The sequence below is a fragment of the Camelus bactrianus genome, chromosome 10 (genome assembly GCF_048773025.1).
Source record: "Camelus bactrianus isolate YW-2024 breed Bactrian camel chromosome 10, ASM4877302v1, whole genome shotgun sequence".
NCBI classification, from domain to species: Eukaryota; Metazoa; Chordata; class Mammalia; order Artiodactyla; family Camelidae; genus Camelus; species Camelus bactrianus.
Genome location: NC_133548.1, coordinates 30,958,742 through 30,984,255, shown reverse-complemented (window position 1 = coordinate 30,984,255; position 25,514 = coordinate 30,958,742). Strand labels below are relative to the sequence as shown.

At 34.9% G+C, this 25,514-nt stretch overlaps 1 protein-coding gene across 2 annotated transcripts in view; it reads left to right on the top strand.

Annotated features, from left to right (window-relative positions):
- Positions 1-25,514, top strand: part of LUZP2 (leucine zipper protein 2) — a 423,961-nt gene that overhangs the window by 230,241 nt on the left and 168,206 nt on the right. For both annotated transcript variants that reach the window (XM_074372225.1, XM_074372226.1), the window contains 3 exons: positions 2,896-2,966; positions 8,631-8,712; positions 17,180-17,242. In XM_074372225.1, coding sequence (XP_074228326.1) covers positions 2,896-2,966; positions 8,631-8,712; positions 17,180-17,242 — 216 coding nt within the window. The remainder of the gene's footprint in view (positions 1-2,895; positions 2,967-8,630; positions 8,713-17,179; positions 17,243-25,514) is intronic.

The following is a 25,514-nucleotide window of genomic DNA, read 5'->3' as shown; positions in this document are numbered from 1 at the left end:
GTATTTATTGACTACTTACTGTATACTAAAAGCTTTGCATGTATTATAGGATTTAACTCTCATAGTACATCAATGAGGGTGGGTACTATAAACGTGACTTTTCTTGTTACACGTGAGGAGTCATGCTTGAATGTCACAAAGGAAGCCGGAGTCTAAATGCAGGCAGTCTGACTCCAGAGTGATAGTTATTGCACTGAACCATGTTTCTGAACCACGTGTAGTCACCATTTTCCTTGGCTTTTTATTCCTATGATGAAGATGATGATGTCGGTAACCACTACAGTTTATTGAACATGGTCCCCTGTGTTAGGTACTCTTTCTCCAATGATTATTTAATATTCAAGTTATAATTATGCTACAATTATTATTAGTCTTATTTTATAAGTGAGAAAACAGAGTTAGAAAAAGGTTAGGAAACTAAGAACACAGATAGTTAGGAGGCAGATCTGTTAGTTTGAGCCCAACGCCCAAGTTCTTGTTCCAGAAGTTGTGTTACATCTTGAGAGCATAAAAATAGTGGGGAAAAAAAAATCACTCACACTCCAGTAGGATGCAGTGACAAGTAACAGGCTGTAACAGTGCAGGAATAACAGTTCTCCGACGGAAATATGCACAAAGCTTTCGGGAAGCACTGACTAGGATGAAAATGGAGACATCTTGATTTCCATTGGAATCTGATGCTAGAACTGCACCTTATCATTAAGTAGAAATTCACAAGTTTTATGAGACTGCAAAGAATATTTAAGACACTTGCACCTTTTCGGAGGCATGGAACCCCTGGCACATTGAGAATTTTTCAAGCATATGGTGAAATAAATGCTCATGAGTGGTCAGTATTTATGGTGTTTCCAGGCCACTCAGTCTCTCTATACTAGTAGCCTAAGTTAAGACATCTAATTTCATTCTAGGAAATTACTTGGAAGAAATATAAAATTTTGTAGAGTCACCTTTTTGAAAGGGTAACAATACTATCACTAAATGTAATTGCAATTTTAAAAATACCTTTAATTTATTTTGTGCCAGCCATTGTGCAAGGTGGATTTTTAAAATTGTTTTATCTTATTAAATCCCCTTAACAATCTCTTCACAAAATTAAGGTAATATTTTACTCATTGTAAAATGAGGAAATAAGACTCAGATAAGCCACCGGAATCTCCCAAAGTCATACATCTAATAAATGGTGATTCCAGGTTTCAAACTTATAGTAAATAACTGTATTGCCCATGATACTTTTTTTTTCCAATGGGGCTTCCTGAAGACATGAGATTTGAAAGTCTTGTTCATCTCTGTAAACATAGCACATGGCATGGTAATATAGCTCAATCAATAAACAGCAAATGATCATTTAGTAGATATATCAATCTTTGGAATTCTTAAAGCCATCAAAATTATTTTCCAAGATGTACACCTCCCTTCTCTGGACATTACTGGGGAAAAAATAATGAAGAACTCTCCTACTCTTTTAATTGGGTACACTTTGCAGACCCCCATCTGCATTCCTACCCTTTTCACCTTTTCATTTCTTCATCTCATATGTGTGTGTGTTTTTAACTTCTTGAGGACAGGCTGTGCCCTTTTAATCTTGGTTTTGTTCAGAATGTCCAGATTATAGCAGATGGTCAATGAATAAGCATATTTTTATTGTACTTTTCACCACATGCTTTCCCATATCTATTATCCCCTTTGAGTTTTCCAGTCAACAGCTAATGTGGACTCTTCAAAATTCTCATGCCTGTTTATCAGGTAAGGAAGTCAAAGGGGAGATTATGCCCCCAGTCATAGGGCCATGATGCACTTTGAACTATAAGTCCATGACTGGCGATTTCCCCCCAATTCTGCTATTTTTGTCTTTTATGTCAAGTTACTTTTCCCCCCAAAGAAAACAGAGCACTTTTTATCGGCTGCTTTCTAATAATGACATCAGTTAGTCATTTTAGGGAAGCGGCATCAATTACGAAGTTCACCCTATGACATCTGTATCAGAACACTTAACTTACTGTATGAATATTGTTTCCAGCATTAGGTTGAAAAATTGCTGAAGGTAGACACCATGCCTTTGTTGTTAAATGATGTTAAGTGTTTGTCATTCTTCTTACTGTCAATCCCTTACCCATCATAGCTGCTCCTTCTACAAACAATATGATTGCCTGTTTCAAATTTTGATATCAAGAAGGGTAGGTTACCCTATTAAACAGTTTACTGGGTATAAATAATAAAGTTCCTAGAAAAGCCTTAATGGAATAGGCTCTAATGAGAAAAGCTCAGTGGCCTTTTCTGTTTCAATTCATGTTCTATTAATGCTGAATTTGCCAGAGTAAATAAGCACTAATGACTAGGTGATTTTTTTCCCCTTAATACACTATCTGTACAGAACAGTTACAATTTTAAATGACCCTAGTTTTTCTGTGTGTTCTAATGCATTGCTCATACATAACAGACAAGACTAAACAGGTGCCTGCCGTTTGACTGCCTTGATCTTGAATGTATTATTACTTAGCTTATTTAGGGAGTTCTCTTATGTCCCCTTGGGTCTGTAGAAACTATGCCAGAACAGTTTAACATGCCTGCAGAGAACCCAGTAGGACTTCAGATGAAGAGCAGAAGATATATTTTATACTCATTTATAGAGACCTAGATACTGGGAGAATACTTTCTCCTCCACTAAACCTCTAACGGATGAAACTCAGGTGATTCCCTTTCACTCACTGTGCAGCACTGGGACTAGTTAGTGTCATAAATTGTGCATCCTGAGAGCCATGGGGACCACTCTGGCCTCATTTGCACATTCTTATTTCAGGGATAAGTGCAGCCACACCTTATGCCAAAGACACAAAAGTAGAGTGAACCTCAATTTATGACCCAAATAAGGCCTCCTTTTCCCACTTTTCTTATCAGACTTTGAAAAATGATGAGAAATCTGCCAAAACTGAAGTTCAGAGGCTTCTGGAAATAAGTCAGAAACAAAGGTAAGTATGTGTTTTCCTTTTATTTTCTCAGCTCTTTTTTTCCCCTCATAGTTACTCTATTCAGAGACTTCACAAGACTAGGTTTCTTCTAAATGCATTTATTTATTTATATTCTTATTAAACTTGAATGTATGAGAATCTTGTTCAAATGCAGATTCTTATACAATAAATGTAGGGTAGCACTTGACATACTGCATTTCTAACAAGTTTCCTGGTGATGAATGATGCTGATACTTGTCTGTAGATCTCGATTTAACTGTTAAGGAACTGGGGTTCTTTTCTCTATTATCTTGGTAAGATGGACCAACATAAGTCTGTCCATCAATAGGCAGATCCAATAACATCGACCTCAGGGTTCTATTTTTAATAGTTATCAAAACTTGATAACTTTAATAGTTATCAAAACGTGATAATGGTGGGGATGGCAAGGGATGGGGTAATCTTATTAACAATATAGTAGAATTAGAGCAGTGTTATTAGTGTTGGCTTGTTTTTGAAGGAACTGAATTAGGGGCTAGATTTCTATGCAATATTAAAAAGCTATATGACTTGAAATTGTTTCTCAAAGAAAAAAAATGCCAAGGCATTTTTAAGGTAGAAACAAGCCAACATTTGTTATTTTTTTATACATTTACTAGAGGCTCTGCTAGATGCTATATATTTATATATATGTATATATATATATATATATATATATATATATATATATATATATATATGTGAATTTCTTGTTTCAACACCACAATTACCTGAGAGAGATTTTTATCCCCATTTAGTAAAGAGGAAATTGTTGCTCAAAATGCTTACGTGAATTTCTGAGAGTTGTGTTAATTGGAATTTGCTCTGCTGTGTCTTACCTATAGCTATTCCCCTTCAAGTTAGTATACCGATCCATGCAAGAAGCTGTTACAAAGGTTGACAGGTGCTACACTATGTAGTCCCTTCTCACCATCTTGTATCTTCTCCACTGTCCTTGCACCTTGACCCAGAAATCGTATGTCATTGAGTCAATGACATGTTAAAAATATCAACTCAAGTATCTTCTATTGACTCTTTCTATTATTTAAATAAAATTACTATTTCTAGAACATGAAATTCTCTCCAAAGTCCGATATTCAAAGGAGCTCATATAAAATATACGTCTAAGCATGTTTCCCAAAGTGCATCATTTTAAATTATTTTATTGGTTTGAAATAAGCCACCTCTTAAAAACACCTATGTTCAATATCACACAAGTATCTGTGGTTCACTGAGTTAGTGTTGGAGAATTATAAACATTTTCAATAGAAATAGCTAGTCTAAACAGACCAAGAGTCGTCGAAAATCATTGCTTTTGTTGATTCTTCCATGTTGGGAAAGGGTAGAAACAAAAACATAAAAAGGGAAATGACATGTGTAACACCAGTGAGAGGGTTGCAGTGACTTAAGAAGACAGGGTGAGTCAGGGTAGATCAGAAAATAAAGTTGTGTGCGTAGACTGCGACCACTCTTAAAGGCTGGCCCAGAGTGGACTTCAGCATAAGCAACAGAGAACCCATTTTAGGTAGCTCTATAAAGGAATAATATATTTAAAGAAGTATTTTAGAGCAGTTGTTCTGACAACATTGTTCAAGGTAGGAAGGAGATATAGACCAGGTTGAGGAAAGATGACCTAGAGGACAGAGAGATCTCATCAATGAGGAAAGAGCAATGAAGTCAGCCTTTCTTCATTGCAGGAGAAACCCAGATGAAGAGACAGACTTAGGCACGATGTGGTTAAGGAAAAGCCTAATTCTTTTGTTTGCTGATGTTTTCTTAAATTATCTATGGCTGTTTCTACATGACACATGAATTATCCAGGCAAACCAGGAAAAATGTGGTTAGAGTTACTAAGAATTTCAGGTCATCATCTATCCATTTGGTAAGGTGTACAAATGACTAGATGATGAACCGAGTCTTTCAATGCATGAGTTAGATGGGGCAGATATTTTAGTATTGAGATTTCAAAATTCTATCCAAAATTATAAAATGTGTTTAAAACGCATGACTTGTATAATGTACACACCTACAGTCAGAATGGAAAATTTAATAAATCTGAACAATAGGTGAATTCTCAAAAGGATATGACATTTGATATATTAGTTTTTGCCATTTACTTACAGATATATGAAAATCTTGGTTATCTGAATGTGAAGGAGGCTGTGTATCTCATTTCCAAAATAAGAGAGATTAATAAACAGTAAAAGAGAAAAAAAATCACCTTAGAATATAAAAAAATTATTAACTGATTGCAAATTTAGAAGTATCATCAGAGTCTGAAAGAGTATAATGTATTGCAGATGTCACTTAGCTATACACCTAGTTCTCAGTAACCCCTTGTCCCCTGGGATCCTTGCCACCTGGCATTTACCTGGAGAAGTGGTCCCTAGAAATCATGCTTCTTTTATGTGACTCTGAAACCACTGGCCACAGTTAATTAGCTCAGAGTTGGCCACCAAAATAAAACTGAATCAATTAGAATGTCCCTTTTGGAACTGTAACCAAGAGGCAACTAATAAATCTCTCTGTCTAGCTGGAACCAGACTGTGAATAAGTAACTCAGAGCATATGGGGTGGCCATAAATAACCAGGTAGAGAGAGCAGAGAGTTTCACCAAGGGATACAGAGAAGGGAGTGTGTGTGAGTGTGTGTGTGTACATGTGCACACATGCTTTTGCATGAGAGAGAAATCTGTGTTGACTCTTGATTGCTAGATTTTCAGAAATATTTAGACAGCCGAGATAATATTCGTAAAAGAGTCCTCCAAGCCATATTATGTGAAGAGTGAGAGTATGTAACCACAAGTGGAGACTCTTGGGATAGAGTACCTTGACGTTTCGAAAAGCTGTGTTGATAATAAAAAGGAATGAGACATTTTATTCTCAACAGTGGTTGGTGGGTGGAGATGCTGTTTTGGACTCCGGGTACTAATGGATTTTACCATATCGAGTTCTCTGAAAATGAACAGAATGCCTGGGATGACAGCAAGTTCTTTACCTGTGATGTTATGACAATACAAGCTGGTAACCACTCAGAAAGATAACTCCCTGTAGGGGGATTTGGGTGAGGTATTTTTATGTATATAATTTGGGATGGAAGATGTGTGAAACAGCTGCCTTTTAAAATCCCCTGTAACCCTGAACTTCTGTGCTGAAATGGACTCAGCATCTGAGAACCTATCACAACCTACCTGTCACTGGGGCCAACAGTTCTTCAGAATTCAAGCTTCAGTTCAGTGCCAAATAGGGCCCCAGAGCAGCTCTCAATAGTTTGTGCAAATCACAGTTGGTGGAGGGAGCCGGTCCATAAGCAAGTCAGTGGTCCTTTCTCAATGGAGTGGAACTTAACAAGTCTACAGGAGTCTGGGGCCACCTAAAGCATGAGATCAGTGAGCGTGTGCAGAAATAAGCCTGAAAGGCGGAAGAGGAGATGGAGAGATTCAGAAGTTTCAAAAGGCCCACTTTACCATTATGTCTGATAGCTTTCCCTGCCATGAAAATATGCAGAATCCTCTGCCTTCTCCAGTTTTGAACAGCCTTTGCAGTTTATTTTTTGTCTTACTCCTTATTGCCTATAGATGTCAGTATGTGGGCATTTTTGAATATATATTCTATATATATATATATATAGAATATATATATATGCACACACATACTCATTTAAATGTTTATAAAATACATTTTATAATTTAATTTAAAAATATCTGTATCACTTTAAAAATAAAAATTTTAAATCCAGAAATAGTAAATGTTATAAGATTTTATCATAATTTTTTTTTAGTTGGGAAATATAATAATCTGACTGCATTTTTATTCAGTACTTGTTGAAGATTTGAGTGTTAGGGATAGTATGCAGATCCTTCCTTTCTGTCTCTCTCTTTGAATAGAGCTAGTGTAATGGCTGTAGAATTTGAGCACGTAGGCTCCAGAACACAATTTCACCACCTCTCTGTGCATCAGTTTCCTGTCTGCAAATCAATATTGTAGTTCATTTGAAGTGTATAGAGTGCTTGGTAAACTGCAAGTCTACAATATACACAGACTTATATTATATTATATTATATTATATTATATTATATTATATTATATTATATTACACTATATCGTGCTATAAATGTCCTTTGTGGAAAATATCAAAAGCAATAATGGAAGTCCAGATTTTAAGTATCATATATCAAACAGTTCTGATAAGTGAAACCTGTTTGAGGCAGTAATGGAAGCTGAGACTTAAAATTCACTTTAAACAAAAGCAGGTTAATGTTTTCCCCAAACAAGTATAAAACATCTAAGAAGCAAAGTGACTGTAATTATTTTATAACTTGTTCCTTTTATATACTTTGCTTTGAAAACAAAATCCAAATTGACTCCAGAAATCATATAGACTCTCATGGGTGTTCCTGAAATTGAAACTGGGACCTAAAGGTTTCTGTGGTAAGACATCTGGGAGCATCATTGAGTCCTTTTGGATGAAAGAGCAGCTCGTGGTTGTGCAGGATGTGGTGGCCAAACAATGAACATAAGGACCCTGAGTGGTGCCTAAGAGTTGTGATAATGGTCTCATCTGTATTAAATGATTATTTTCCAGGCATCTGCTAAGCATTTTGCCTACATTGTATCTTCTAAACCTCATACAAACATATGAGGAAAGTTCTATCATTGTGCCCATTTTATAGATAAAGAAAATGAGTCTAAGAGCACACTCTCCTATCCCCTAGTCTCTCTATTGTGGTTACACACCAAGAAAATATTTTTGTCCTGGAAATTGTCTTTTGGCACTAGATGGAAATTTTAAATTAGTTTGTGTGCCGGTAAAACTAGAAAAGGTTTCTGTTTGATTTTTGCTGTTGTTTTGAAGGAGTTCATTTCTCTAGTCATACTTAACATACACACTCACTCATACCCTGTTATCTGATGTCTGAACTTTTTGAAGTGATAGCTTAGGTGATAAAATGAAGGCACAGGAAGATAATGAAATTTGCCATAGTTGAGCAAATCCTAAACCTTTCAGAGGAATGCATATTTATGAAAAGAGTTATATTTTTAATAAGTGAGACAGGGCCCATATGTCCCAGTGAGCTTGAGACACATGTGTATATACACGCAGACATGATTTCTTTTATTAACCCCAATAAATAAGTCTTTTTTCTCTTTGTTTTTTACAAAAAGTCTCAGGCCTTATACAGGATGTCTAAAACACAATGCTTTGGAACTAGTCAATTAGGAACATCCAAGGGAATGATAATTTTCTCCTATCAGCAAGTCTATGGTAAATTTCTTTTTAAAACAGCATGTTCACACCCTGGCACGCTGTCACTAACATTAGCTTTCCAACTCTAATTATTATATTGATTTGATTTAATGCATTATGCAGCTCACAGATGATTCTCACAGTGAGATTCTTATAAGACACAATAGCAAGGCAATTTCCTTTAAACACAACTTGCTTTTAGAGCTTGCATGGGAGAGAAAACTTTTTATTACCAGAATCCTGAGAGCTACATCTTGCATGCTTAACTGTGTCTCTATGCATTCTAGTTATCTGTTTCCTAAATGTATATAAATAGCAAAACTTCCTTTCATGGTATACATAGGAAATAACAGAATTATATTATGTCTTTCTTTTGCTCTTTATTTTCTATTAAACAAGAGAACAAATGAAGTCTCTCCAGGAGGCCCTGGAAAATCAACTTAAAGAGACATCTGAGAAAGCAGAAAAACAACAGGCTACTGTAAGTGTGTTTCTTTTTTGTGTCCTTTGCTTTGGGGCAGGAGAATTGTTAACTTTTTTCCTTCAAAATCACTATGGAACAAACACACCTGTGACAAATAAAGATGAAACAAATAAAACACAGTAACCAAGATTATAAAAATACTTGGTCAGCATTCACTCAAAAAATATATTTTTGTTGTGTTTGATTCTTTATTTTTATTATTGAAGTATAGCCAGTTACAGTGTATCAATTTCTGGTATATAGCCCAATGTCTCAGTCATGCATATAGATGCATGTATTTATTTTCATATTCTTTTTGATTAAAGGTTATTAAAAGATACTGAATATAGTTCCCTGGCTATACAGAAGACATTTTTTAATCTGTTTTTATATATAATGGCTAATATTTGCCAATCTCAAACTCCCAAATTTATCCCTTCCCACTCCCTTTCCCTCAGTAACCACAAGATTGTTTACTATGTCTGTGAGTGTGCTTCTGTTTTGTAGATGAGTTCATTAGTGTCCCACCTCCCCCCTTTTTTTTTTTTATATTCCACATGAGTGATAGCATATGGTATTTTTCTTTCTCTTTCTGGCTTACTTCACTTAGAAGGACAATCTCCAGGTTCATCTATGTTGCTGCAAATGGCACTCTTCTTTTTACAGTGGAGTAGTATTGCATTGTATAAATATACCACCTCTTCTTTATCCAGTCATCTGTTGATGGACATTTAGGTTGCTTCCATGTCTTGGCTATTGTATATAGTGCTGCTATGAACATTGGGATGCATGTATCTTTGCGAATTAGAGTTCCCTCTGGATATATACCCAGAAGTGGGATTGCTGTGTCATATGGTAAGTCTATTTTTAGTTTTTAGAGGAATCTCCATACTGTTTTCCATAATGACTGCACCAAACTACGTTCCCACCAGCAGAGTAGGAGGGTTCCCTTTTCTCCACACCCTTTCCAGCATTTATTGTTTGTGGACTTTTGAATGATGGCCATTCTGACTGGTGTGAGGTGATACCTCATTGCTATTTTGGTTTGCGTTTCTCTAATAACTAGCAATATTGAGCATTTTGTTCATGTGCCTGTTAGCCATTTGTATGTCTTCACTGGAGAATTGCTTGTTTAGGTCTTCTTTCCATTTGTGGATTGGGTTGTTTTGCTGTTGTTGTGGTTGTTATATTGTATGAGTTGTTTATGTATTCTGGAAATTAAACCTTTGTCAGCTGCATCATTTGCAAATATTTTCTCCCATTCTCTAGGTTGTCATTTTGTTTTACTTATGGTTTCCTTTGCTGTGCAAAAGTTTAATTAGGTCCCATTTGTTTATTTTGGCTTTTATTTCTATTGCCTGGGTAGACTGCCCTAGGAGAACATTGCTAAGATTTATGTCAGAGAATGTTTTGCTTATGTTTTCTTCTAGAAGGTTTATCGTGTCTTGTCTTATATTTAAGTCTTTAAGCCTAAAACTGTGTTGACTAGAAGTGGTGAGAGTGAGCACCCCTGCCTTGTTCCACATCTTACTGGGGAGGCTTTCATTTTTTCACCATTGAGTATTGTGCTGCTGTGGGTTCATCATAAACAGCTTTTATTTTGTTGAGATATGTTCCCTCTATAACCACTTTGGTAAGAGTTTTTTTTTTTTTTTATCATAAATGGGTGTTAGATTTTATAAAATGCTTTTTCTGCATCAATTGAGATGATCGTGTGATTTTTGTCCTTTCTTTCGTTGATGTGGTGGATCACACTGATTGATTTGCATATGTTGAACCATCCTTGTGTCCCAGTTGTTGCGTTTGACTCTTAAAGGTCTCCTAATTCCCAACCCTTATTTATGGCTGAAACACTGAGGGCAAGAGTGCTGGTGTCAGGCCCCATATCAATGGCTCTTGAATTTTGGAGTGGAGCTGACCTTGAACTAAGTTAAGCTCTGCAGATTCCTAAACCACACCTCACATCCACTGCATAGAAATCTCTCAAGGGTGGGGCCACACCATCTGCCTGTTTAATCAACTCCACAGGTGATTCTGATACCAAAAGTTGAAGAATCAAACTTCTCTGCAGATTTTCTCTCTCAAATTCATGTTCTCTGGGTTCTCACATTTCAGTTCTTATAACTAATATTCACCATCGGCAGGAGAGATGGTACTTTGGATAGTAGTACCTGAAAACTAGATTTCTGCCTGGTTCCCCAGACCCACTTCATGTACTATTTATGGAGATTAGACCTTTTATCTTGTTGGAGGACCTGAATCTATTTTAAAATGTAGTATATTAATAGAAAAGTTGAGGTAGAGTAAGACCAATAGATTAGGAAACAACAACCTTTGGAAAGATAGTTTATTCCCCACAGTTCTCAAGAGAAGTGGCCTGCCACGTGACAGAGGGCCACCCAGGGAAGCACCAGGTCAGTCACGAGTCAAAGGAAGGTGGGGAAACTGTAGGCAAATGCTTCTATTGTGGTTTCTGCGGGGAAGGAAGGGGTTAGGCAGGGTAAGTGGACCTTGGATTGGCCAGTTTGAATGATTTCAGCAGGCTCTGGGACATAGAGACTGTTTGTCTGGTACCTGGCCCTGGTTGATTACTTGGGATCCCAGCCCCCTTAAAAACTGTCAGCCTGCCTTCCTTTTTGCGAGGCTTCCTTGGACAATCTGGATTAGGGTGTAGTTCTGCTTCTGAAACAGCCCTATCTGTCATCTGGGATACCTGCTTCCTAAAGAGTCTTTGTAATAATGACTGTTGACTTTCCTGGATGCAGGATTGCTTCTTGTTAATGAATTCACCGTTATCTTTTCGGCCCACCTGTAAGGATGAGCATCTTTGTTCTTCCCTTCCATGCCATGGCAACTCTCACTGCTCACCTACAATATGTCCTAATGTCTGGCTCTTTGGATATCAGATGTTACATTAAAAAATAGACATACTGTTTAGCACCAACTTGTTGATTTCTCCCCTTAAAACCTGACTCAGCCTACTCAGTGACCCTAATTGCAATCTCATTTCTGTCTTGATCTATCACATTTAATCTCAGTTTCTTTATGGCCCAGTCCCAAATGATGGCAGTTAGAGCAAAAGTGTTCATGTGTGCTATTTTCTCAGATCCTCACAATAAAACTATCCAGTATTGTGGGGTTTTTTTCCTGAAAATGAATAACTCTTGCTTGTGTCGGTACATCTAATATTTGGAGGAGCCAAGGCATGAACCTGTGATTATTCCAATATGTTATGCAAACATCCCAAAAGAAGAAAGCTAGAATATTTGAAAGAGCTCAGCAAAAGTTAGAATAGCAAGTATGGGAAAAGTGGAGACAACACATAGTTGGGAAGAAGGAGGCAGGACTGACCAAGTCAGCCTTACCCTCATTGCAGAATCCTTGCGGTGCTTTTCTTAAGGTTCAACATTGAATCTTGAGGAGAGATTTTCCTCTCTTACCCCAAAATGCTCTCCTAAACCAGAAACTCCCTAAATGGGTTCATAGCATAACATGTGCTTCAGAGTAAGAACATTCTAGGTTTAATTTCCTAGTGGGCCTCCTACTAGCTCTGCAAATTTGAGCAAGCTCTTTAACTTCTACAGGTTTTCTTACCTGCACATTTTGAGTACGATTCAAGTTAAAATAACATTAAATTATATCTGGCATACAATAGATAGTAGACACTAAGTAATGTCATTCTACTTCCCTTCCCTTTCCAACTTCATCTCCGTCACTTCTTAGCTGAGGAAAGAAAAGAAAGTTATTTTATATTTCTGAGGATATTTTATTATAAAAAGTATGTCAGTGCTACTTAGCTAACATTTTGATGACTTTGCATGTGAGCTGATACATGCAAAGTACTGAGCAGAGTGTGTAATCAATTTTAAGCCATCACAAAATTGTATCAAAGTCCTACAAGACACCCCTGTCCCCACTTCAGACAACAGTCTCAAGTCCAGGTTGTCACCTGTGCTTCTGACTGACCAGCTGTAGATTGGAGTTCCAATGACCCCCGCCTTGGGTTTAATTGATTTGCTAGAAAATAGACTTTGAGAAAGATTAAGAATAAAAACACAGATTCAAATTTTAAAATGTTAATTAAAAAAGAGCAAATAACCATAATCATACCAGGAATTCAAACAAATAAGGTATTATGAGCAACTGTTCACAGAGATATTTGAAAATGTGCCTGTAAATTCCTAGATAAATACAGAATGCCAAAATTTCTACAAAAAGAAACTTAGTACTTGAATAAAGAATACTGTTAGAATTTTATTATGCTTAGAAGACCTTCTTTCCCAAGTATTCCAAAGCCAGAAGGTTTTAATGGTGACTTCTATTAATTTTCAAAGATCAATTAATTTCTAATATAGGCAAATATTTTCTGGAAAATAGAAAAAGATTGAACACTTTCATCTTATTTTATGATCATCATCGCTTCTTATTCCAAAATCAATTAATGACTGTATGTGTAAACTAATAGCTATTTTTCTAGTAATGAATATAGATGTTAAAATTCTATAAAAACAAATTCAAAACTACGTTAATAAAATATATCATCATGATCAGTGAATGCAAACATCTGCAGAATTAAATAATACTTATCTTTTGGAGGAAATTTGTTTTATGGTTTGAATTGAATGACTGATGTTCTAAGTCAAACCAGAAAGAGATGACAGAAAGGTTAACAAATATGGAAATAATATATATTTATTAAAACTATGAGTATTATTTTCTTAAATCTGCATCTGGTGGAATTTAGAAGACAGATTTCATTTTATGGAACTCATCACTTTCCAACTTTAATAAAGACTCAGTTTGTGCTTTTTCTCCCTATTTGAAGATTCTAAGGATTAAATTAATATATATTTTAATTGTTGCAAATAATTCAGTAATTATTCTTTCTGCTAGGAAGACTATAGTTGGTGTGGTTGAAAGTTGGATAAAAAGGGGAGAGTAAGATCATTATAATTGCTCACTGTCAAATAGAAGCAACACATTTGGATTTGATTCTGTAAATATTGTTGTGCTCTTTTAGATTTAACAACAGGTAATCTGATGTGCTGTGTTGATAACATATCTAATTATTGTGACTTTTTCCATAAAAAGGATTGTATATTTTATGAAAGTAAGTTGCAAATACCCATATTATTTGGTAAGTCCATAGTAAAATGCTATAAAACTTAAAGGTGATAGTGCTTCTAAATCACAAAACTATAAAAGAAGGTAAACTTTTGAACATTAAACTGAAAAAGCAGGCAAGCTGTCTTGATCTAGTTCTGTTTGAAAATACTTTTTGTGAGCATTTGTTTATATCTCAATGCAAATAATGGAGTGACAAACCTTTCAAACTTATGTTCCTCATGAACAGTCTAACAGACAGCAAGGAAAAATGAGCTCTCAGGTGTAACGAGAATAACTCAAGATATTAATACTCCTTGGATGCATTTCACTACACTAGTTAATTTTTATGGCTTAACTTGCCCTAAGTGAGACATAATTAGTCTGAAGGCAAGAATTAACTTCAAGCTTTGACTCTCATTAAAGATAAAGAATTGTGTTAGTCCATTTTTTTGTTCAAAGTAAATAAATGGTATTTTCTGTCTCTGAGAACTATTTAAATATCTTCTAGGAATTCTTATTTTCCCAGGGCTGTTAAAATCTGCTAGGTTTCTAGAACCAGTGTTTTCAAAATGCTCTGTTGAATATTCTGTATGCATTTTAGGTTCTAAATACTTGAATATTGCATTCTCAAGTTTTTTTCTGTCCTTGTTTAACATTTAAATAAGTATATTGTTGACATTGCAATATGTTTTCATTGCACTGTTAATTAGAGTTAGGTGTTAATTATGGAGAACACGTAATAAATACTATAAAAGGTGAGGATTGGGGGAAAATAATGGTATCAGCAAAAGACAGATTATTAATATAACCAAGATAGCTTCAAATAGTTCCTGATCTAAACTAAAGACAAAGCTGTAACATTAAAATTTTCTGGTGCTCATTAAGTACTGGGTAAGACATAGTGTAACGCCTCACTGTTTACTTTTCTTTTTGTAATGCAAGTGCCTAATTTAGGATTTGATTGCAGGGTAGCCCCTTCAAAGAGGCATCCATTTCAAAGAGGGCTATCTCCTGTTAACACGCAGCCAACCACTGACCCAACCTAGAACCAGTGCCACCTCCCCACTCTGCCCTCAACCTGGTCTCTTTTGTTTTAGAGATCTTGGTTAATTTAATTTTGATTACTGACCTTTTTTTTTTTGTTTTGTTTAGTTTTTTTTTTCCTCTCTCATTTTCACTTTAAATATTCAGTCTTATGTTTTAAACCCACCAATAAAGAATGAGCCCTGAAACCCTAGACCCCCAGGCTCGACCCCAGTAAAAGCAGAACCACTGCTGTGCCCATTCTCTTTCTCTCCGTCTACCTCCCAACCCCTACCACCTCCCTGTATGGCCCCAGGCATACCATGTAGTTTCCTGGACCTATAAGTCATAAACCTTTATTTATTTTTTCAAACTTTCCTGATGGTATTGCTGAGGGCATCTTGGAACCACAGAGGCTTGTCCAGCCACAACACTGGTTGACAGTAGGCTGACACCAGCACAAAGCAGTAGAAATGGGTGTAAAGGCTATTTCTTGGGACATATATTACTGCTCTGCATACATATCTAATTTTGAATGGGATCAGGCCATTCTAGTGATACCTTTGTTTTATCAATCAAATTGAACTATTTCCCTAATGGAACAATGAGGTGACTCACATTTTCAGGTTGCTGTCAGTATCTTCATAGTTCAAACTTGAAAATTGTTATGGCCAAAAAGATGGACATGGTCATTCTCAGGCTTCTGCTTCTTTTTATATGTAGTTTGACCATTAAAAATTGGAGCAGGGAGGGTATAGCTCAGCAGTGGAGTGCATGCCTATCATGCACAAGATTCTGGATTTAATCCCTAGTACCTCCATTAAATGAGTAAACAAACAAACAAATGTAATTACTTCCCCTCAACAACAAAAAAATAAATAAATAGGTAAAATTAAATAAGTAAATAAAACCTAACCTCCCCCCAAAATTAAAAAAAAAAAATCTTTTTAATTGTTTGGTTTAGGTTTCATTGCCATCTGAGAAAATGGTAATACAAGCCGGACAAGATGAGGTATTAACATGTGTTGTAACGTTTTACAGAATGCACAACAAATAAAATGTACAAAAAATACACAAGACAAACACACATCAAATCCAAGATAGTGGTTTCCTCTGGGGAGAGGGAAGGAAGGAAAATTAGATGGGGCTTTAATAGAATGTATAACATTTTTTTACAAGGTCTGAAGAAAATTGGACAAGTCATTTACATATATTTATTCATAGGATGGACCCAGAAGCATTTTACATAGTATTACTCTTGTTCTTTTGTTTATGTTTGAAAAGTTTCAGAACTATTTTTTTTTAATCTGTATATATGGTAAAAATTAACTTTACTCCTAAACTTGACTTCCACTGACTCTTTTATCTCTAGAGATAATCCAAAATACCAGTCCCTTTTGTATCATTCCAGGAATCTTCTAAGACTATGTTGTCCAATATATAACACTAGATACATGAGGCTGTTGAGCATTATAAAATGACTAGTCCAAATTGAGATGTGCTGTAAGTATAAAACACACAGTGCATTTTAAAGTTATGTTGTTTATATAATCAATAATCGATTACAGGTCAAATGATTATTTGCATATATTGAGTTAAATGAAATATATTAGTAAAATTAATTTTGTCTGGTCCTTTTATTTTTTTAAACTGACTAGCAGAAGATTGAAAATTGGAGAAATTAAATGTTTCATCCACAATCATACATTCACATCATAGTGAACCTTCAGTGACCATAAATTCTCAAATTTTAGCTACTATGCTGTAACTGACTTTTTTCAATGTGGTCAGGCAGATAAAAATGCTATGTATATACAAATGCAGTTTGAATAACTGGCCTAAATTTACAGATTCCAACAATATCATATATAGGAGGAAACATCATGGTGTCTTTGGTACAGTATTTATAACACTCCATGATTTTGAGGTCAGGAGCTTCTCATTGCAATTACTCTCAAGCCTGTGGTGCATCAAAATTACCTGGAGAATGTATTAAGAAAAGAGATTCCTAGGCCCAACCCTAGAATCTAGGGGTTTTTATTTGTTTGTTTGCTTAAGAGCTACATTTTTTAATATTGAGATTTAGATAGGTAAGAGAATCATGGTCATAATGTGCATTTCTCAATTTAAAAAAATTATCTTTTATTACATGAGAAAAGGGAATTTTTATATAATTAGGGGATATATGTATGAATTGGGCAATAAAAATTTGGTGAGTGAAAATTGTAATCCTTTGGTTTTTAGTATTTGTTGAAAATGATATAATTGTGGAAAATCAAAAATCATGAAAATAAATTTACAAAACCTATAGAAATGAATTTGAAATGTGTCTACATAGTATTCTCTTTATTTTCAGATTGCTTTTTTAAAGACTGAAATGGAAAGAAAGACCAAAATGATCCGAGATCTTCAGAATGAGGTAAGACTTATTTCAGGAAAATCTTAAATAAGTCAAAGAATATACACAAACACACATACTGATTTACCGTAATCTTTGGAGTATTGATTGCATGCAAATTTGGCCTTTAGCTATGTACTAATGGAAAGGAACTGTAGGGCTAAAAATTTCAAAATAGATAACCCCTACTTTAACATATATTTGATAATGTTATTAGTTCATACATCTTCAGTTAATTTTCCCTTCTAATTATATTTTGCTTGGGCAATATTAAAATTGTATTTTTATTTCATGAATACATTTGTCTACAAAATGACATCACAGGCACTGAAGAAGAAAGCTAGTTAGAAATGGACTTCATGCTAGGAAATGCCAATCTAGAATGAAAAACTTATGTGAAATAATCTTAGAGTAATGTAGATTTAACATAAATAAATAAGCTGTAACCACTTTCCTTACAGCCTTTAAAATTTAAGGACCCTATAAAATGCTTTATGCTTTTTCCTTTTTTGATATTTTGTCTTATTATACTTTATTTTCCAAAAATTCCTCCATCACATTTATGTTTTGACCTTTTTTTTTTTCTTGAATGCAATTACTTACTTAGGACTATTAATGACACATCTTCCTTGATCAGTCCCAATAGGTTGAGTTTGAATCTCAAATCAGTTACTTTAGCCTTACTTGTCTCTCTCCTCTGCTTCCTTCTTTCCTTCCTTCCTTCCTTTTTTCCTTCCTCCCTTCAATTTTTTGAGACATTACAGAAACAGATGAGCTACATTATTCCTAAATTGTTTCCACCTTGATTTCCAGATTAAAAAATAGACTTTGCAAATTCCTTGGTATAGAGTCAGCATTTGTACTCTGGGTATGACATTAAAATGGTTTATCAGGTGTGCAAAAAATATATAGAAGAAAGAAAAACATGAAAAGTTTTAAATGGCTTTTATTTGATTCTATTGTATTTTCATTTACAGCTAATGATTTTTGTTCTAAGTCTTCTTAAGAAAGTCTAATGGAAAAAAAAAAAAAAGAAAAGAAAGTCTAATGAGGTGGACTTAATGTTTTCCCTGAAGCCTAAATCTTAGATTTACTGTTTGTGGTAGAAAATGTCAGCAAACCAGAGTTACCAAAATACTGAGTGTACTACTAAATAATTTCTTGTTCACTGAGGCTCAGTGAGAGCACCAAATTACTCAATTCAGCAACTTTCCATGAACAATTTAAGACAAAAGAAATGTTTAAAGAAAATGTTAAAGGGGGAGGATATAGCTTAAGTGGTAGAGCACATGCTTAGCATGCACGAGGTCCTGGGTTCAATCCCCAGTACCTCCCCTAAAAATAAATGAATGAATGAATAAACCTAATTACCTCCCCCAATAAATTAAAAAATTAAAATTATAAACAAACAAACAAACAAACAAACAAACAAATAAATAAATAAATAAATAAAATGTTAAAGCTAGTATTAAAATAGGAAAGACAGTATATTTGGATGTGCACACACACACCCATACACAAACACATATACACGTGCATGCAGACACATACACGACAACATAAACCTGGTTGTACAATAATGAGAAGATTATGGACTAATCTATATCTCTTTATGTATTATCAGTTAACTTTTAATCTGTGATAATTTTTTAAAAAAACTAGTTTTCAACTAAGAAGGAAGCCCTTTTAAAATCAAGCTATTAATTATTCATAATAGATACATATGAGAACTAACAAAATGTTTTATTTGCTCCCAGGGGATACCTTTAAAGTTTAATACTAATTTCCTAAGTATATAGGCTAGAATAATTTTAAAAGCAGCACAACTCTTCAGAAGTGATATCTGCCAAATGCAAGTTTTGTAATTAAATCTGCTGCGATTCGCTTTCATCATATTGAAAATCTGCAAGACGACCATTGGTGACCAGGAAAGTTTTTGGCTTCTCTAACAAAACCTAATGCTGAACGTATATTATCAAGTAAATGTTTTTAATTTGACTCCTTTGTATTAATTCCTTGAAGTTTCAGGTTCATTATTTTGACAGATGATCATTATGTGGAAACTGTACAAAATAACTGGCCCATACTCAGCACAGTAAAAGTATATGGACACTTCCTGAAAGGTTTTTTTTTTTTTAAGAGTAAGAAAAAAATATATGTAAGTTGATTAAACAAAATACAAAGAGGTGAAAGAGACCATACAGATATAAAGAGATTTCTGGGAGAAGCTTGGAGTCTCCTGAATGATTTCTTCCGAGTGAGGATATTTGGGAAGTCCCAGTAGAAGAAGGGACTTTTGAAAAGTTATTAAACAATGATCAGCATTTTTTTTTTCATGTATGAAGGCAGGTATCTTAAAAGGCACTTTTATATTAACACTTGAGAGATTTAGTTTTTAAGATTTAAGACATCTCTTGGAGGGGCAAAATATTTAGACTTTATTTTTAGGCAAATGCTGTGTAGGGCAGAAACCATTTTGATTTTTCCATCCAGACAGTTGGAATTGGAATACATAGCAGCCCATGATTCAAGGACTGTGTTCATAACTGGGAAAAACACTGGGGAATAACATTTGGAGAATACAGAGGGCAAAGTGAGAATGCGAGAGAACAAGAAATAGTGGGGCTTTTTTTTACAGAGAAAATGAAGAGTGAGACTGGAAAGAGAGTAGCTATGAGTTAATCAGTATTTCCAGCGCCTTTATTTTATCTGTCTTTACAAGTATCTCTACACATGGACATCACATTTAACATGTGTCTTGGATTGCTTTTACTCACAGAAGCTTTATTGAGATGTAGGCGGTCTCCAAGTTTCAGATCTTGGTACTGCTTTCTGCTTATACTCTCATGGAACATTCAAGTCAAATCTGTTCTGCCACAGTGTATATTTCTCTGTATCAAATCACCTTATTAGCAATTCATAAATAGTAGAATGATATCAGTAAGTTTTCAATAATTGCATTGGTTTAAATGTATTTTTTCTCAACACATTAAAGGGGAAGTAATCAGGGGAAAGCCTTGTCAAATTTTAGAGAAGTTTTTGTCATAAGAAAATATACAAAAGGGCCTCTCTTTAGTGCATGTAGTGATGGTTTAGTTCCTTTAAAACATTTTTTTAAATGCTTTTATTGCAACAGGATATCTGACTAAACCATGAATGTAGAAGACTCTAAGGCATTCCCCCCTGTATTAAAATAAGAGATTAGTGAAAAATATGCATCAGAATTTAATTCTGGTAATAATGTACTATATTAGAAGTCAGTTTCCTTTAGGATTTGTATCTCAAAAGAGGAAACTGTAAATCCTAAGTGTAGGACTGAAAAGGATTAACTATGATTTTTGGGGGATAAATGCTAGAAAATATTAAATTGTGGTTGTATTTTTATTACTATTGTCATTAGTTTGTTAATACTATGATTACTACATTACACAGTAAGTGGTCTTCCCCAATCACATTTTTCTCATACATTCTATATTTTAATGTACACATTTGCAGAATACAAGATTTCTCACAGTGCAGAAATTGATTTACAGTAGCTCTAACACCATTTTTCTAGTACTTTCCTAATCTGTCTCTAATTCTGATGTCTCTTATGGAATCCATTTTCTGCATTCAATTACTTATTTTGCATTTTTGTATTTGAATATTGTATGGTTACAACAAATATAAAAAGTTGCATTAGAAAATAAAACAAAGAGACAAACAAAAAGCTTAGCTTTCCTTCTCTGACTTCCATAACTGCATCATCATGTGATATAGAAATTCTTATGGACTCCAAAGCTTAGAATTCTCTTTGACTTTGCACTTTTAAAACACCCTCTCTCCATTATCATTCCTAATTTTCTTTAATTTTGTCCATTGTTTCCCCTAGGATAAAATAAGTGTGTCTACAGTGGCCCTAGATATTAGAAAGGTTCAAACGCTGATAATAGGTATTGGAATATTGGGTAAATTAAGCATTGGGACAGGCTTCTCTGATTAGTTTGAAGGTCCTCAATGAAATGTGTGGGTCTGATAATGTTCAGGACTTTTTAAAGGAGTACATAGTTGGAAATACTTGAATTAGATTAAAATTAAAACATAGTCTATATTAAATTAGTGAGTAGATAGAGTTAAAAGGGGAAGGAAGAAAAGGGAAGGGGAGAGAGAGAAGGAGGAAGGAAGGAAGGAAGGGAAGCAAAGGAAAAGAAAGGAAAGTTGGGAGATAGCCCCCTATCCCAACTGTTTTCTACAGTGGTTTGTTTTAGTATAGGTTCTTATAATTGATTATTTTTCTGAGACTCATTCAAGATAGTTCAAGGTAAAGAAAAAATATGGAATCTCATTGAAAAAGTGATAATAATAAAGTCAAGAACCGTAAAAGTGGGCCTTACTCCACCCAGTGATAGAAATCAGAAATTTGTTAAAGCTGCTTCCTTAGCAGGCTTTTCCTCTCACAATTTCATGGCTCCACTTTCCTTTCTTTCTAGTCCCTCAATTATTTTGCTCATCAAATTTTCGCATGGCTCATATAGTTTAACCCAACTTTGAAATACTAATTAGCCTTCTCTATTTCCTACTAATAACCAATTTAATTTTTAATGCTTTGTTTTATCACTGTTGTTATAAGTGCCTGGGGGTGGGGCAAATCTTGCTACAGGTGAAGTCACTGACCAAGCTGTGGCTTTCCAAAGGGTTCCAAGTAACCACTGACACGCATCCAGGTACATGAGGAATAGAACGTGGAATTTAAGGGGCAACGTGCCAGTCACTGTTCTCAGTTGTGACTAAAAAAAAAAAAAAAAAAATACTCTGATAAGAAGAAAATGACTTTATTAAGCCATATAGAGACCTCAACAAAATGTTAGGGGAGGTATATATACAGTTTGTGGGCCGAGGTATAAGAACAACTCCACAAACAAACCCCAGGAGTGGCTGTCGCAAGGCAGAGCTACCTCTGCCAAGATCGGGAAGCTGCCAGTCAGTTTTATGTTCCCATCCCTACAGACTCTAGTTTCACATCGGCATGTCCCTTGTGCATTAGACAACGGATAACATCTAGCCCTCTTTCCTATGTATCTGACTGTAGTGTCTACATTTTGCAGGGATTGTGTCTGATTAGCAAAGTGTAAGTCATGTCTGCCCTGGAGCTGCAATGAACTTTAGAAACAGAGAGGGTTTGTTTGTTTTATTTCCAATTAGTTTGCCTTAAATTTTCCTTGGGGATACAGGTTTAACAGTATGAAAAAGTTTCGCATTGTGGAAACAGTGTTTCCACAGTTTCCAAAGTTTGGTAGCCTGTGTATTAACAATTTTCCTTTAAAAATGGGTTACAGTCCATGGTAACCAGCCTTAGTAAATGTTAAGCCATCACTGAAGGGTTTTGAATAGTTGAGAAACGTATTGTAAGTACCACTGATAGAATATTCAGTTATGCATGTGTGCGTGTTGCAATATGTGGCCTCTTGCCTGTCCTTACCATGTGATTTTAACTTTGCTTTAGTATGAATTATTTCTTCAGCTAAGATGCTGGTTTTTCAAAGTTAGAATCCTACCTTCCTTAAAATACTATAATTCAGATTTTTTCACATATGAAAAAACACAGGGCCAGGACTCTGTGTACGGTAAAAATAAATAAAGACCATACTTAAATCTGTCTCCAAATTTGGACAGAGTGTCCAATGTTCACTCAATTTATTGGATTCATTTGGAGTTTGGAGCTGGTTTCCCTAATTTGCTATTCTCTACAGTAGGGATGATTATAGACCCTGCAAGATATCAGGGACTCCCTGATCATTCTTATGAGGTAACAGAAAATAAAGTACAGATGCAGGAGAGTCCATGACTAAAACAAAAATAATAATAATAATAATAAAGGTCAACAACCTCTGATCTAGAGAAAACTCTAGTAAATTTTAAGAAGAAAATACATTTTGATTCAATTCTTGTGGCTGTAAGTCTCTGTAAAATAAATTATTTCATCTTCTTGCCTCAATAAACACATTCAGGTGAAGATGATGGGCTATTTCATAATGTGACAGAGTGCTTCAGGGTCATCATTCTGAAATGGATTCTCATGCCTGCCTGCAGATGAACAGTTGTGAGAGTTTGAGTCAAACACATGCTGAGTCCAGGACATGCCTGAGATGTTTTCAGATAATTCCATTACAACCTTTTCACTTTGTTCCTGCTGGTTTGCCTTTCTTAAGTGATTATTTCTGAGCAATTCTGGTCAGTTGGTCATTTTGGTTAATTATGTATCCCATGTTTAAAGTTTATTATAACTCATTTGCACTAGGTCCTAGGGCTACTGTAATAAAGTAACCCAAAGTGAGTGGCTTAAAGCAGTAATAGTGTACTCTCCCACAGTTCTGAAGCCTAGAAGTCTAAAATCAAGACTCTCTAAAGGTTCTAGAGACTAATCCTGCTTGACCTCCTCCCAGTTTCTGGTGCCTCCTGGTAATCCTCAGCATTCTTTGGCTTATCAAGAATCTCTGCTTCCATCTTCCTATGGCCTTTTCTATGTATCTCTTTGTGTGGTTCCTCCTCTTCTTTAGACACCTGTTACTGGATTTAGGACTCAGCCTAATGCAGTGTAACCTGATTTTAGCTTAATTACACATGCAAAAAAACTTTTCTAAATAAGGGCACAGTTTGGGGTTCCAAGTGGGCATGCATTTTTGGGTGATACTAGTCTAACAGCCCTACCATCTGTGCCATTTTGTATATTCCAGGTAAACAGCTTAGGCATATTTTTTTGAATAGGCAAAGAGGGAACATTTTATTAGGCATAAATCTTAGCCAATGTTTTAAAGGAGAAAGAATGATTTTATTAGATGTAAATCTATCTATGGAAATACTCTCATACTGCTTATTTAGATGCATATATAAGATTTGTTTACCTAGATACTAATTTGTGGAATAAACAAATAACTTGATTCCCAACATTGTTTCAATCTTTTGCTAGTTCCTGAGGATATAGACATTATTAAAGAAGTCCTTCTATACAAAACAATCTCTGATCATGAAGAATGTAAAAAACAATTTAATATTGTATAACAACATATTTTGCCATATATTGTGATACAGTCATAATTACACAAATTGCACAAAATATTACAGTAAAACCAGATTGAAATAGCATTTTACAATAAAATATTACAAAGGGGCAGGTGAGGGCAATAACTTACTCAGGTGTGGTGGCCACTGAATGCATCATTTAAGGGGTGGGTTTTGAAAAGAATTAAGGGCTTAGAACTTATGGCTATTCATAATCAAGAGGGCAAACATAAATAAAGTTAATACTTCAAAAGTTTCCTTGTAGGTAGAAAGATTCTTAGATGTTTATTGATGTGAAGAAAGTAGTTAATTTTGATGGTTGTAGGTGAATCCAATTTCAGGCCAATTGACTTGCAAAGATATGTTTCTAGTCCTCAAGCCAATGCTGTTAGTATGTGTTATAAAAAGGGATTGGGGCAGCCAAACTGATGGACACAGCCAAAGAGCAATAAACAGAAAAATAAATCTGAAAAGTTCCACTGTCACGTACAATTACATCAGTAAACTTTCTACTTTGCAAGAATTTTTATTCAACATTTCTGAAGTAAACCAGGACTGCTATCTTTTAGCAGATCACAGTCTACCTAAAATGTCAGTTTATTTACTGTTGCAATTAATTAATTCCGCCAAATTCTAGTTTCCTGCTTCTGAGTGCTGGCTGGATGCCAACACCGTATGCAATTTTAGGAATAATTCTCAGTTGAAATTGTATCTTGTGCCCCTGCAGCATCTGGGTCTCTGTTTCTGTTCTGTGGTAGAATCTAGTGTTCTCTGTCATGCTTCAGGCAAAGGGGAAGGTTTGATTTCTTAATTTCATATCTTCAGGAAACGTAAGTTTTAAGTGCCTCAGAATATTGTTAATTTAGTAAATGAGAAAACAATGCTTGAAGTGTTTAGACATTTAGCTTGTAACAAATGGAAACTGTTATCGTCTTCATAGTTATTAATGTCATTGGATTCTGAGGTAAAATTTGTTCATCAATAAGCAATACTGTGGTGGGGGGATATAGCTCAAGTGTTAGAGTACATGCTTAACATGCACAAGGTCCTAGGTTCGATCCTCAGTACCACCTGTAAAAATAAAGAAATCTATGTACCTCCCCCACCACCAAAATACAATAAGTAATAACAATAACAAATAAATAAAATATTTTAAAAAGTAAACAATATTATGTACAAATACATATTTGCTTAGGAAATAGTTCTAAACAAACAAATACACTAAAACTCCATAGTTCATTTAAATAAAAAATCT